The following is a 14,591-nucleotide window of genomic DNA, read 5'->3' as shown; positions in this document are numbered from 1 at the left end:
AGGAAGACGAGAGGCTGAGTGAAAAATTTTAGTATGTATGTTGGAGCCTGTCGTAAAATAATTAGTTTGAATGATGTTTTGATATTCAAATGCTAATGTCCAAGAGATAAATGTATAACACTGAGATATCTGTGTCAGCTGAAAGGACTAACTGTGTGTCATCCACATAACTGTGAAAGAAGATCTCATGTCTACAGATGATATCTCTAAGGGAAATCATATAAATAAAAAACAAAATGGGGCCTAAAATGTCTCCCTGAGGAACTCCACAGAAGGGAGTTCACAGAGAACTGTGATCTGAGAGGTAGGAGTTAAACTAGATAGGTACAGTGCCAGGAAAACCAATACAACATATACACCACTGAATTAATGGAATGGTCAAATGCAGCACTCCAGTGTAACATAATAAAGATGGAGGATGTGTTTAAGTTTGCATTTATAAGTAGGTGGTTTGTGAGCTGCAGAAGTGTGGTTACTGCACTGTGGTTTTACGCACAGATGTACTCGTGATCCCACTGTTCGGCACTGACGCATGCACAAATATTGTTAGTAGTCTCCAGTTTCTATGCTTTTACATGACACTTTATTAGATGCACTTTGTACTTGCATCTTTTAGGTCGTTCTGTATTTTTGCAAAATCTTCACTGAAATGTTTCAAAATAATCGTTTTCAATCACAATAGGTTGCATTAAAACTATTTTTCAAGAACCTTTGAAATGAATGCGAACGTCGGTCAACTTTCTGCCTGTAATTCTAGTTTCTCTGCCCATAAAACTAGAACAGAGCTGCAATAGCGGAACATCGTCCACAAAGACCAGGAAGTCCGAGAGTCCGGGAAGCGAGACCATGTGACTTTGGTCCGTCCGAGAGTGTTGCACAAGCTTCATGGAACGTTTTACTGCAGTACTGAAACTATTAATGCTAAATGAACATGAATGAAGTCGGCCTACAATGCTGCATGTGAAGGGCATCAAGACCTAGGATACTCTATGGTTTTAGAACCAATATGTCGCCCCCTTCTCTGTCGCTGCACATGTATGTTTTTAATTTAGATTATTTTCGGAGTTGGTCGTCTTGGTAACGAGTTCGTACATCAGCGACAAATCTCGGAATCCACAACGTGTCTCGGAGCTCTGTATTTGAGATTTGCACCCTTCAGGTCGTTCCGATAGACCAAAATGAACTGTAGCGACGGGTGAAAGCAGTCATCCCAACCCGGTTTAGAAACCGGGTCCACCATCTCGTAGCTTTGACCGCAACGCCAAAGAGCCAGACTCGTTGGTAAGAAAGTCAGAGCGCATACTCAACCGTAGTGACAGCACCCTGTCACGAACTGAAAGTGATAGTGCACAATAAAGTACAACTTCAGATATTCGGTTGTTGTGTGATAATTTGTCACTGTAATTTGTATGTCGGCATAACAATTTTGTCGGTAGATTGTTAAAAATAACATTGTGATTAATTAACTAAAGAAAATATGCAATCTAACAAATTCTGTATTTCATATAAAGTGATTTTAAATAAACTCTTTACAATTTGTAATCTGTAGTCTGACGAATTTCCTTCAAAGCATGACTATGACTAATACCAGGCTACCGGACATGATTTAAATGAATGCAATCTTTGTTTCAATATCGCTTGGTTTGGGCGGTTTGATTACGTAACACTGGCTCACTGACCGCTCCCTTTCCCTTTAAATTTACCAAAATAATATAAACAGACGTTACAGTGTGCGCGGGAGACACTTTGATCGTTGAATCACCAATCATAGCCTGAATTTAAACTAGCAACCCATTGGTCTAAATGCTTTCGAATACGCCTTTCTTTCATTCACGTAGTAACCATTGGTTTATGTGGCAGTCAATCCTGAGAGGCGCGCTTCGAAGTGTTTAAAACTCATTGGCTAGGGACTACCGACCAATCAGGGAGTAGAGGATGGTAAGAAACAGAGAAAATGTGATCATTGGTTACTGTGTGTCTTTAGTCCAAGTTTACCTCGTGGTTTGGCTCTTGCAATAGGTTATTCCCCATGCATGATGTAAGAGTTCTTTAATATCCTCGCAACTGATTTGTCGGTGAAACGCCCAGGCGCGAATTGTAACGCGGGAAAAACTTCTAGGGGGTTTGGCGCACTATGTGTGCTGTCTGATTGAGGAGATCGGACTGGAAGACTGCATCCTAGGAGCTGTTTCGTACCTTATATTTGCCCAGAAATTGTGGATGCTTTTGATTTTTTAACTTCTGGAAATGCGGAACATTTTTACACCCGATTAGCAAGCTAATATTTGTAATTTCGACGTGTTTTTTTCAACCTTTTACACTTATTTGCTTGAAATAAGTGATCGTAGCGAGGATACTAGTGTCTGGTTAGCTAGCTAACCTGCTAGCTAGACGTTAAGCGATACGGGATTTGCTTGCTACTGTACTTATCTAGTTGGCAGCTTACTTATTCATCAGCTGGTAACTAGTTGGCTGGGTAGTTATTGGATATTTTGTACCCACATAACTCTAGCTCTTCATTTTTGTCCTGATTTAACAATGGCCGAAAGCAAGCAGCCGCAAGTCATTTTTTGTAACGATTCCCCAAAACGAGTTTTGGTGTCCGTTATCAAAACTACTCCGATCAAGCCGAGGATGACTGAGTCGGTTATGCCGACCAGCCCGGGGTTTAGCGACTTCATGGTGTATCCCTGGAGATGGGGCGAGAACGCCCACAATGTCACCCTTAGTCCAGGACCGGTGAACGGAGCCGCCTCCCCTACCGGGAGCAACACTGGCAGAGAAGGAGACTTAGCGGCTAGCCCCGATCATATGAAGGTAGGAATACATTTTGACTTTCATTTTACAACAGTGTCAGGATTGGTACACGACGCAGTGTGCCATTTCTGCTACAACGGACGTGATAGAACAGAGACATGTGTGGCCTCCTAGCTAGCCAACGTTAGCTACATACAATCGCTTGACAATGGTGAACGTTAGTGATAAAGGCGCAGATATTTAAATTACAAATGTGACTTATTCGAAACGATGGAATGTTTTGTTCCAGAAATACGCAACTGGTTACATTTATTGAACTAAACATAACGATACATGTGCCTGGGTAGAGTCGGTAGTCTAAGTTTTAATTGCATTGTAACACAAGGAATAAAATGAAGTTTTTCGCTAATAATGCCCCGCATGTCTCTCACAGTTGCACGAAAGATTGCTTTCTTTAGATTATTTTATTTATTTGACAGATACGTAGCATGCAAACGTTAACGTTTTTCTTGTTTCTTAGAGATGATTAGCGGGTTTGTTAAGATTGCTGGTCTGTACGGTTACTGTAATGATCTTGGGTACATGCATGTATTTATTGTATATACTGATGGCAGTGAGACAGTGTTTTCATAGAATTAACCGTAACAAAAGAAAAGGAAAGAAAAAAATGCCCGCGCTCTTGGTGTGACATGATGGATTTTAAACCCCACTTCCTACTGTAGCAGCAGCTGGTTATACAAGTGACGTCAGCGGTGCGCGCCAAAAAGTCAGCGTCTTTTTTTTCTAGAAGAAAGAATTTTTTTTGCGGTCTGACCATAACTGGTCACGCGGCCCGGCCTAATGGGGAAACGTGACCTGAAAATAAATCAAAGCCTTGTTCACATTATCATCAATGAATAAAAAGATGACTGTGTAACGCAGTGTGTGTGTGACTTACTTTATACTGACTGTATTTCCCGATGACCTTAAGATATATACTGAGATAATACACCTTTTAAAACAGAAAAAGTCAAACAACTACGCTATATGTGGTATATAATGAATGACTTTCTCGATAGTGCAGCAGTGAAAATAAAAATTAAATTTATTTGTAAACGATGTTCTGCCCACGAAAAAAAAGTGCCTGTAGCTCTGTCTCATCAGGGAAATGTCTGATGTCTAATGGATTCGGAAAAATACGGTTTTGCACATAACGTAAAAAAAATTATGATGAACTTTTATGTGTAGTATAGCAATTGCTGGTTGAAATTTATGTGCTTAGTTATTATTTTAGGCACTGACATTACAATTGTAAGAAAGAAGTGTTAACAAACTGTGATCTTGAAATTAGCAGTGAAGTATTGAATAACCAGAGCTTATGATCTACAAAATGGGTGGAGTTACCATGTTGTTAGTGACTAAAAGATAAAGTGTTTTCCGTTGTTATATGAATAGAAAAGACTTTTGACTGGTTTATGTAAGTCAGTGATTGACAGATGATTATAGGTCCAGTCATTATAGCGTTCTCAAAGTCACATTTTTTGCATTATTACTTTAGACCTCTTGGGCGTTGGACTGAGAAGCTGAAGGGTGCGTGTCTCGTGTTTTAGGATGGGATGCGTCGCGGCCGCCCCCGGGCTGACACTGTCCGAGAGCTGATCAACGAGGGCGAGAACTCGTCCAGCCGAATCCGGTGCAACATCTGCAATCGAGTTTTCCCGCGAGAGAAATCGCTGCAGGCCCACAAGAGGACACACACAGGTAACATCACAACTTCCCCCTCACTCAACCAAACCTACACCCAGGTAACATGATAAGCTTACCCACTCGTGTGTCATCTTTGGTCTCCCAGGTGAGAGGCCTTACCTGTGCGATTACCCGGACTGTGGGAAAGCCTTTGTTCAGAGTGGCCAGCTGAAGACCCACCAGCGCCTGCACACTGGGGAGAAACCATTTGTCTGCACCGAAAAAGGTGAGAGAGGGGAAAGCCAGTACACTACAGCCACAGTACAACCCACGACAGGGCTGGAATCACACTTGCACATTATACCCCTGTCCCACTATGGAGCTGGAACCAGACTGGCTCATTTTACCCCTTTTCCATTGTAGAGCTGGAACCAAGCAGGCTCATTTTACCCCTTATACACTGTAGAGGTAGAACCAGGCTGCTTCATTTTACTCCATTCCCATTGCGGCACTGGAACTTTGTACTTTGTACTGGAAAATGCTTAACTTTGTAGATGAGTTAAATTTCGCCATGGTTGAGTGTGCCTCTGGGCAGCTGTGGTGTTCTGTTGCCTGATCATTTGCCTGAATACCCCACCAACAGGTTGCGGTAGCCGGTTCACCCATGCCAACAGGCACTGCCCCAAGCATCCATATGCCCGGCTGAAGAGAGAGGAGCCCTCCGGGGGGCCGGGGAAGTCCCAGACTGCCGATAACAAGGCAGTGGCAGAGTGGCTGGCCAAGTGAGTGACACATTCAAGTGTGTGCCATTTTCTGCAGATGGTGGTGCCACCTGTGAAATTAAATTTGAAGCTCAAAAACTAGAGGTATATGTGTGTTAATGTGTAAGATTAAGACTGGAGCTACAATTGTATATTCATTAGGAAAAAAATGTTCCTGAGAGAACATTCATAATGTTCATGCAGTTTTACTGTGTAGCTTATTGGTATCTGTTGATGCTTATCCGCAGGCTGTTTATGTTTATTACTGTTGGAGTTTGGGGTGCGGGTACCCACTGTGTTGTCTGGTATTTGTACTTGTGCCAGGCACAAGTACAAGTACAAATTGTGGCATTGTGGTAACCCTGCTCTGCCCGTCCTCCCCCAGGTACTGGCAGACCAGGGAGCAGCGCTCTGTCCCGCCCAAAGGGAAGAGTCCAGGAAAGGGCGGGGCCGAAGACCAGGAGCAGCAGGACCCCCTGGAGTTCCTCCAGTCGGACGAGGAGGAGGCAGAGGAGCCAGAGGAGGAGAAGAGCGGGGGTGCGGCACGGCGGAGGGAGCAGAGGGACCGTCTCCACGGTGCCCTGGCCCTCATCGAGCTCGCCAACAACCTGTCTCCCTAACTCTGCCCCCTCATCCCACACGACCCCATCGCACCCCCCCACCCTCCAGTACACCACTGGGGGGACAGGAGGGGGCGCACAAGCTAAAGCACCTTATTTTCGCTTACATTTTTTTATTAGGCTGCTACAAATGTAGAATTCATTATATGAAGAATGTCATTTCCTGTCTTGCAAAGAGAGGAGAGGGTTTTTTAAGTGTTGTGTTTTGGTTTTTGCACTTTTTTGGTAACGAGTTTTAAAGAGTGGAGTGTGTCGTCTGTATGTGTGTTTTAAAATATATATGTGGGGTTCGGCTCAGATGGACCATGAGATACAGGGTGGATATAGACACAAGAAAAGTTAGCAAGGGTCAGGGGCTTCTGCAAGCCTAATCTAAGTCAGCTATTAGTTGATGTTCTTGACTGCTCGTTGTCCTTTTTGTGGATTCACTAGTGGTGACGTTGACCACCCAGCAGGTGTTGGTACTTAGAATACTGCGGTCACAATTCGGTCAAGTGCTCCAAAAAAGTGAGCAACTTGAGTCCGAAATAAAAATGCCCACAGCCTTCCCACATTTTAGGGTCACGTCTGTTTGCATTCCGGTCAGCTTTGACGTTATGTCTCAAGCACTCGGGGCACAATGGCCATGTCACGGCGGTGAAGCAACTCGGCTTAATCCCCATGTCCAGGGCCCCCCTCTGCTGTCCTGCAGTACTTGCTGGATTTTTGTGCCCTGGTGGACACTTTGGTCCTCCTAGGCTGCTGTACACCCACCTACTACTTGTTAATAGCATATTGATATTTCTGCATGTTAATTTATGACTCTTCAAACTCTCGTTCTTTAAATAGGTTTGTCATGTGTATTATAATGTAGTAAATTTAGTAACATATAGTGATTTATAATTCTTGTTGAAGAAAAAATTAGTTGAGTTTAATCTGCCTTGTGTCTTTATATAATAATCAGGTTTTTTCATTCCAGAGCACCTTAATTAACTAATGCTTTGTGTCTGTAACATGCTTTCTGTTTGCGCTACTTCATTTGAGAATCAGCTCTTATCACTCATCACTTCTGTCTTTCTCCATTAAGTTATTAAACTAAAGGTCTTGTTTCTGTCATACTTTAGTGCATAGGAAATAATAAACCCTGAGGACTGGCGCTGCCACAGTAGATATCGTGGATCAAAGATACCGCATTTTACAGGCTTGTGAAGTATCTCTCCATACTCATTGCGCCAACCATTCAATCCAAAGTTGTTTTTTTCCCAACCTCTGACCCCACCCCCTTTGAAGTGAGTGCTTGTTTTTTTGTGTGTTTTTGGATCTGTTCCTTATATGACTCTACACCCTGCTAGCCTCCAATGGACCTGGAAATTTGGTGTGAGGATAAAAAATCTTTTAAAGCAGTTTTAAAGGATGAGGGAACGTTGAAAGCAATGGAGATTTTTTTTCTTTCTTTTTCTGCTTTACCAACCACTATGAACCAACTGCGTAATACGGCTTCCCCTAGCACTTGTACACATTGGCTCTCCCTTATGACATCACCAGCACATGCTGTTGCAGGAGTCATAGGTCAGTCTTGCAGTCTCCCAGGTCTGTAACTTGTGATCAGCTGGTATAAATAACTGCAAAGGGTTTATACCCTGTTTCTGACAGCACTTACATGGACAGGTGTCATGCGCTTCCCTTTCAACAGCAACTCCCGTTTTAAAATGGAGATGCAGGCAGCTGCATCTTCCTCTCTGACAGATTAGGCTTGCAAAGTCAACATGCTGGGGATTTTTCCTTTTTTAGTTTGGTTACCATATTCTGTTTGCAACACTAAGTGGTCGAGTGGTTGAAATGTTGAAAGCTTTGTAGAGAAATGGCTGCTCTTGTTTAGTTATGCTACGGTTTCATTCAGAGCTTTCATTGTAATAGGCATATTAGCATCCCGTTTTTGTCAGTTTCTATCAAAACAATAGTATTGAGCACTGATACTTCCAATCTCTTGTGGGCGTACAATTTGAAATTTTGTATTCATATTTTGTGTCACGTTTTAGCCATGGGATGTTTTGGAATATTTTATCAAATGTGAAACTGGAAGAGAATTTGTTTAAAGTAATCAAAACACCAAATAAGTTCTCCACATAGCTGAAGTATATTACCTTATGATCTCCTAATGCTGTAGAAGGTATATTTTACATTGTCTATTTTTCCAAATATTTACACTGTAAAAAAAAAACTTCTGGATTTTTGCCATTTTATCAGTGCTATTTTATGACCCTTTCAAGGATGTTAATTGGGTTTTTGTCTTTTTGTGGCCCCTGCAAAAAATATTACTGGCTTTTTAGAAGTTGCATTATAAATGTTAAAGCAGGGCTTTCAGCAGGCAGTACTTACCGGTCTCCATTTCCCATTAAACACCATTATCGATCATGACTATTCTGAGTGACGTTTCTTGTCTCCTGACTGTCATGGATGAAAGCAGCTTTCATTTGCTTGTATTTAATGGTCAGCAGGTTGTAATCATTCACAGTGGTTTCTTGGATGTGTTTTTACTCATTTCATTTCATTACATTTAGTGGTAAACTAAAACACCTTCTAGTCCTCCTACACTAGTGGTGTGGGAGAAAGCACACTAAATGTTCTATCACGTCCTTTCATCACTCCCTAAGTAAACTTCATTCATATAATATTAAGTGTTTATCACTTACCATCACCAAGTAGGACTTTTGAACTTAATCGGAGCCCTGGTATAAGCACAAGTGACTGGACATTTAACTTTACTGTTCAGCAAGTCTGCACTGTGAAGATGGTTTAAAGAAAGTATCAAACTCTAAGTAGCAGTATTGACGGTAGTTAGAACTTCATGTGTAGACTATCATTCATTCCCTTGACTGTTTATCACTGTTATTTCCAGTTATTGTCAGGACATACATAATAGTTTGTTTTCCAATATTTCAGCAAAGAACTCTGGAAGACTGGTGAAAATGTTTTGACATAACTGGTCATGTATGCAGCTCTCCTAGATTAAGTTATAAAATAATGACCTTGCTCTACTTTGTCCTTGCTAATTTACACAACTTTCCATAAATGTTTTTAACCCTGATTGCTGTTGGCAGAAGTGACCGTTATGATTAAGGGTATACTGTATAGAGACTTCTACACCGGTGCACTGCATGGTCAGGTGAGACAAGCGACAAGGCACTAGTTTTATGAAATGTTAGGTTAGTGCAGTTGTGTCTTTCCACACTTGGCCCTTGATAGCGTTGAGTCACTCCAGGCTCATCTAGCATGTAAAGGAGCTTCATGCAATTCCCATTCCATTAACCAATTAATGTAATCATGGGCATTCTGAGAACACAGAAATTATTAATTCTATTAGCAAACAGTATCCAAACATAAAATAATAAAAAAACATTTTAAAATAGGAAAAAATACATAATTTAAAAAATATGCATCCAATTTGGAGCATTGTCAGGCAGTACCAAAGGTAAGACACCACATGAAACAAAAAATGCAATTCTGCTGTCACAGACAGGTGGCACTGTTCCATGCAAGTATCACAACACGGTCTGTTTTTCTGTGCAATTGACTGCTTCCTCTGCGACTTGTTTTCCCTGCTGTTCCTGTGTCCTGTTTGCGCTGCCGTCATGTGCTGGACTGCTTCGGAACACCAGGTAGGAGTACACAAGTCCACCTGACATGCTGTGTTCACAGAAAAGGGGTAAAGGCCTTTGTTCCAATATTTTCTTCTGCAAACTCACTCCAAAATGTGAATAAGGGTAAAGTCAAAGGCTTATCCACATAAGTAAGTCCAACTTACCAGATGTTCAATCCTACAAAGTTTAGCCACGAGAACACATAGTCTCCACCCACAAACATGCCTATGTAGGCCACAGCTACATTCTGGAGGGGAAAGAAAATTAACTATTAGCAAGGCAGCTTTTGCTGCTTTTGAGGAACTCCTGTAGTCTGGTGAAAGCTTGGAACACCAAAATGTCTTGTCTTTTCACCTGTGGTACTGAACTGTGTGCAAATTACAGAAGAGAAGTATTCAGAAGTGCTTGCTCTCACTATGAGTGTGGACTTTTCTAGATGCTGCAAAATAATAATAAAAAAAATACTACAAAGAGTTTAATAGATGAAAGACACTTTGCTGAATGGGGTGTAAGGATGCGTGTGAGGGAATAGTTATTTATGTTCCCCCTGTAAAAATACACTTAATATGAAATGAAAAGGTTAAAGATAACCATGCACCTTATTGTCTAGGTGTTTCTAAACCATGAAGATCTGGTGATTTCAGGCACATGGTAACTTACACTGATTTCTCAAACTGTCTGTGCATGTGTGTGTTTGTGTGAATGACAGCCTTCCCACTAGCCAGTACAGGGTGAAGTCTGATTGGTGTGAGTATCTGTGGGAGGGGCATGTTTTTCTAAATGTGTCCCACAAACAACCTCATCCTCACTGAGCACTGCTTATTCAGCCTGATCATTGAGCCACTTATGTAATTAATGGGTTTGGACAGAACAATAAATAGTTATCCCTGTTCACAGGAACAGGAAGCAGACCTTTACATGAGCAGGAAGTAGTGCTTTATAAGAACAGGAAGCAGACCTTTGTAAATAGACTGTTACGAGAACAGGAAAAATACCTTTACAGCACCCACTACTGTGGTAGTGAGAGCAGAGTTGTAATGGCTGCACAGCACGATGGAATACATCAAGATAAACCTGAAACAGAAAGCAGCTGGTGAGAACTTTTACCCAGCATGAGATGGGACTTTAGTGGCTATCACATTAGGTTATTTATTACCTCAGTAATCACTCCTATCCAAAGCTGTATGTCTGTATGTATGACTTTGAACAGCTTGACTTTCCGACAGTGATTAAGGTTAAGTATCTGGAATAATTGTGAAATGGCAACATTCCAGCTGGGAAATGGGCCTTCTGGTTAGAAACTCCTTAACTAGTATACCACAGTGCTTTGTACCAGTTTATCCTTACCCCATGACACAGGACAACAGGAAGTATAAAATGAATGTGAACGTAACCCAGTGCTCAAAGGCAATGACCTGTCAGGAGAATACACACAACCAGCATCTTCATTAGCATCATCGTCATCATCATCATCATCACCATCATCATCCCTATCATCTGCAGGATACTAGAAATGATTTTACCTTCTGTAAATCATCTGTATATGAGCTTGCCATAAGTGTTGGGAGTATGACGATGCAGGCATTGTAGAACATCAATCCATACTTTCCAAGTTCCTTTGAAAGAAAACATATATATATATAGATATTTTAATTCTCCATTTTATCTAACCCTTATGATTTATATTTGTTTGAAGGAGTGACTGGAGATGGTGATTGGCAGGATGAAACTACCAATGAGCCAGTGATACAGGGATGGAGGGCTGAGGGCAAATGGGTAGTTGTGATGGCTTGACCTGTATTAACCAATCAAAAGTCTTTGCTTTCTGTGTTAAAACACCACAGATTCAAATATGCTGCTCTCTGACATTATAACTCTATAACTCACATTATAACTCTACCCATTTTTGGGGGTTCATGAGGCCTCTCCCCTTCTCCTGTTTACCATCCCTACCTCGCTTCCCAGTTTCTTTTTGGTGTAAACCCCACTGGCGGCCGTGAACAGATCGTTCAGGAGAATGAAGGTGTAGGCCTCTAGGTCGAAGGCCAAATCCGAACTAGGAAGCAGGAGAACAAGTGTGCTTCATCACATCGCTCTGGCACATGTCAGAAATATCACAGTTTAGCATACACTGAACATGAACCATAAAAACTAACCCTATGGGCTTCTCATGCAAAGATTGACTCACTGGCTGGTAATAAAGTCAATTTAAAAGAATCCTACTGTGTAGTGTATGAAGATGTAAGAGCATTTGGGCAGTGGGGCTTTGTGCTGTAGTTATTCCAGGTCATTACAAAACATGAACACGGACAGACAGATGACTATACCTGGCAGCCAGCAGTGCTCCCAGGAGTATAGCACAAACGCTGTATACAACTTGACTCGGAAACGTTTTTCTGGAATGACACAATAAAACTTCAATGTTACAGACCTGAGAAGGTGCAGACAAAATGCTGCGGAACAAGTAAGACAGGATAAGTACCTCAATATCTTTGACTCCATTATCATGGTCAATATTATCGTGAATTTCCGAAGGACCGTAAACATTGGTAAACTGCAAGGGAACAGAGAAGGTCATTAGAACCTGACTTGTTTGCAGATGCCAGTGTGGATGGAATCAGTGCGGAAACTTTGCAGCAGGCTTAACACAGCCTACCTTAACTTCTTGGTGCTTGCTAGTCCGGTAATGTGGTTTCCAACATAGAACAGCGGTAGTGGAAAAATCTGTATGAAAAATTGTGACACTTAATAAAACGTGATTTCAAACTGAAGAAAACAAAAGTAGCAACATTTTACCTGCAGAGAGGATTCTCATCTTTTAGTATTTCCAGTCAAATGAGCTGGCACAGACACAAACAGGGAGACATGTTTAAACAGACACGGCTGCAAACACACACAAACAAATGCATACTTACTTTGTAGAGTATACTTCTGTCAAAGTCCTGGAAATGAATTGTTTGCTTCATTTTAGCAGCATAAAGAACAATAATTGTGGTGGCCATCTATGGAAGGGGCAGATGACATGCTCAGTATTAGCAGAATGAATGTGTGGGCGATGGATCATTTAACAGAAACTTTCTTTCTGGAAATACAGGCATACAGATACATCTCACCTGACCAACTCCAAGAAACATGTATGACGGGAACCTAGAAATAAACGAATATATTAAAATCCATGGTTAATATTCACATATCTATCAAGATGTAAATGGACTACAGTCCGTTTGAAAGACGTTAGCTTGATGGAAACCCTGTTGCATGGTAAAACCGGTAACGACAATTAGATATCGGCCTATACAAAAAAAGAACTATTACGATATATATTTTACATGGATAGAGCTGGTCACATCTTAATCGAGCCAGATAAAACTACCTCGGAAATGAACGATGCCCATTGCTGTGATCACTTTCACAGCGATACAACATCGTTCCAACAATACATTTAACCTGCTACGGCTACTGAGAAGGGAGTTCTTGGAACTGAACAAAAGCACGTTTTCCGGCGTGACGGCTCGCACACAACATACTGCTAACGCTATTATTATTTATATGACATTCGATATTTACAGTCGGTCATTATTCTTAGTGTTACCGCGAAATAAATCATGCTAATATGAAGAGCGTAAAACTCGAGTAGCTAACGTTAAAACTTAAGTGAAGTTGTATGACTGCTCAAAATCAATTGTTTGGTGTAACTGATATGTAGCCCACTCAAAATGTTACCAATTGTAGCTAGCTAGCTAGTAATGAGGCTACAGAATTTTATTGTATTGTGAACTAGCCTATAGAATAGTATAGCAGCAGAGTGCAACACGAGGAAATAGGCTACATTACCATTGGTGTATACATAGGCTATATTTTCTAATTTGCATTCGCAAATTTCGAAATAACATTAAAATGTGTGCAGTACTTCCTTTACAGAATTTCTGTAATATTGACACTAACTAAAACGCATCGCACTGGACAAATGTTTAAACCCGAATTTACTGAGTTGTGTGAGTAGATGAAACACAGCTAGCTATCTACCTGTCACTCGACAGAACGCGGAAGTTGAGATAAATTCAATCATCAAACGGCGCATCTCACCTGTAGTTCGTCAGGATTGTTTTGTTGACAATAATGATCAAAAATGAACAGAGAGCATAAAATGCCGCCGACAGGAATTTGCTCAGTCCGGAGTGTTCTGGTTCGGGAGCCGGTATCTGGACTGAAGTCACCGACATTTTCCACTCGCAGCACTTGAAAGGTCTCACAAGAATTCCACGCTAGTGAAAGTGCTTTGCCGCGTTACCTCGATAAGCTCAGTGGAAAAGGGGCCGTTCTATTGGCGTTCTGGCGGCGCCCTCAGTAAACCCTACATCTACTGCCGGACACGTTACACAAGAACAGGGCATGGAGGCAGGTGTTTTAAAACCTTTTTAGTAACTCAGGAGTTTAGAACAAGTTTTTAAAGATTTTTTTTTTTTTACATTCAACCTGATGCGGGTTTTAAAGTCATTAGACAAGGTTCACTGTTGAAAAGCTTGCTGGTAGATCGTTACCTCATGAAAAGAAATTTCGACATTTGCAACTAACAACTTGTAAATTGTGCTATTGTAAAATGTTTGTAAACATGCTTAGCGTCCACTACCGCCAATAATTATGTCCAGAGTACACCCCCTTGCTCAATGTTTTGAGCCACGTTAATGCTTAATGGTGGTATAAGAGAGCATCCAGCGACACTCCCTTTCTTTGTATCACGGTTTCATCTGTCACCTACGTGTATTAACGACCTGTCTTGCTTAGGCCTAACCTCCCCCACACTCATCTAGCAGCAGTTTGCGGAAGACGAAGTTACACAAGCACAATCGCATTACACTTAAAAAGGCAAATTCCTACGTCAAATGGCTAGATGAGTCACCAAAGCACGTGGAGAGCAACTTGCTATTCTATAGCAGTTGTGCGTCCTTAAAAATAATTTCCTCCCTGGCTTTATGGATTGGGGCTGCGTGAACAGGCTGCTGTTTCCTGACGACTTCCTGGTTTTTGTGCCTCTGTGACTGGGTGGATGTTCTTAACTTAACGTTACCCCAGGCCCTGGCATTGAAAACAAACAGACAAATCCTAAACTGTCATATTGATTTGTGTGTCCCTTTCAGTGTGTGTACTAAATACGTTATTCAAAATTA

General features: G+C 41.4%; 2 protein-coding genes across 2 annotated transcripts; one reads left to right on the top strand and one right to left on the bottom strand.

The window, feature by feature from the left end:
• Nucleotides 1-2,267: 2,267 nt before the first annotated feature.
• On the top strand, nt 2,268-5,816 carry znf367 (zinc finger protein 367). The gene is made up of 5 exons (XM_036527076.1): nt 2,268-2,817; nt 4,347-4,497; nt 4,589-4,708; nt 5,066-5,204; nt 5,569-5,816. The coding sequence occupies exons 1-5, from the start codon at nt 2,539-2,541 to the stop codon at nt 5,801-5,803; spliced, it is 924 nt and encodes a 307-aa protein (XP_036382969.1). The 5' UTR covers nt 2,268-2,538; the 3' UTR covers nt 5,804-5,816.
• Nucleotides 5,817-9,583: 3,767 nt separating this feature from the next.
• Nucleotides 9,584-13,702, bottom strand: slc35d2 (solute carrier family 35 member D2). The gene is made up of 11 exons (XM_036527479.1): nt 13,510-13,702; nt 12,537-12,570; nt 12,339-12,425; nt 12,080-12,147; nt 11,906-11,977; nt 11,751-11,819; nt 11,377-11,479; nt 10,947-11,039; nt 10,771-10,838; nt 10,419-10,497; nt 9,584-9,670 (listed from the first exon to the last, which is right to left on the bottom strand). The coding sequence occupies exons 1-11, from the start codon at nt 13,644-13,646 to the stop codon at nt 9,584-9,586; spliced, it is 897 nt and encodes a 298-aa protein (XP_036383372.1). The 5' UTR covers nt 13,647-13,702.
• Nucleotides 13,703-14,591: the final 889 nt, after the last annotated feature.

Source organism: Megalops cyprinoides, chromosome 4, assembly GCF_013368585.1.
Source record: "Megalops cyprinoides isolate fMegCyp1 chromosome 4, fMegCyp1.pri, whole genome shotgun sequence".
Lineage (NCBI taxonomy): Eukaryota > Metazoa > Chordata > Actinopteri > Elopiformes > Megalopidae > Megalops > Megalops cyprinoides.
This window is presented reverse-complemented; position numbering and strand designations above follow the sequence as displayed.

Bases quoted from the DNA above. Each gene is read 5' to 3' on its own strand.
- znf367 (XM_036527076.1), top strand. From the start codon at position 2,539: ATGGCCGAAAGCAAGCAGCCGCAAGTCATTTTTTGTAACGATTCCCCA. The intron at 4,498-4,588 runs GTAACATCACAA...TTGGTCTCCCAG, and splicing joins CCACAAGAGGACACACACAG to GTGAGAGGCCTTACCTGTGC. The intron at 4,709-5,065 runs GTGAGAGAGGGG...CCCCACCAACAG, and splicing joins ATTTGTCTGCACCGAAAAAG to GTTGCGGTAGCCGGTTCACC.
- slc35d2 (XM_036527479.1), bottom strand. From the start codon at position 13,646: ATGTCGGTGACTTCAGTCCAGATACCGGCTCCCGAACCAGAACACTCC. The intron at 12,426-12,536 runs GTGAGATGTATC...CCCCTTCCATAG, and splicing joins TGTTTCTTGGAGTTGGTCAG to ATGGCCACCACAATTATTGT. The intron at 11,820-11,905 runs GTACTTATCCTG...GTGTCATTCCAG, and splicing joins ATGGAGTCAAAGATATTGAG to AAAAACGTTTCCGAGTCAAG.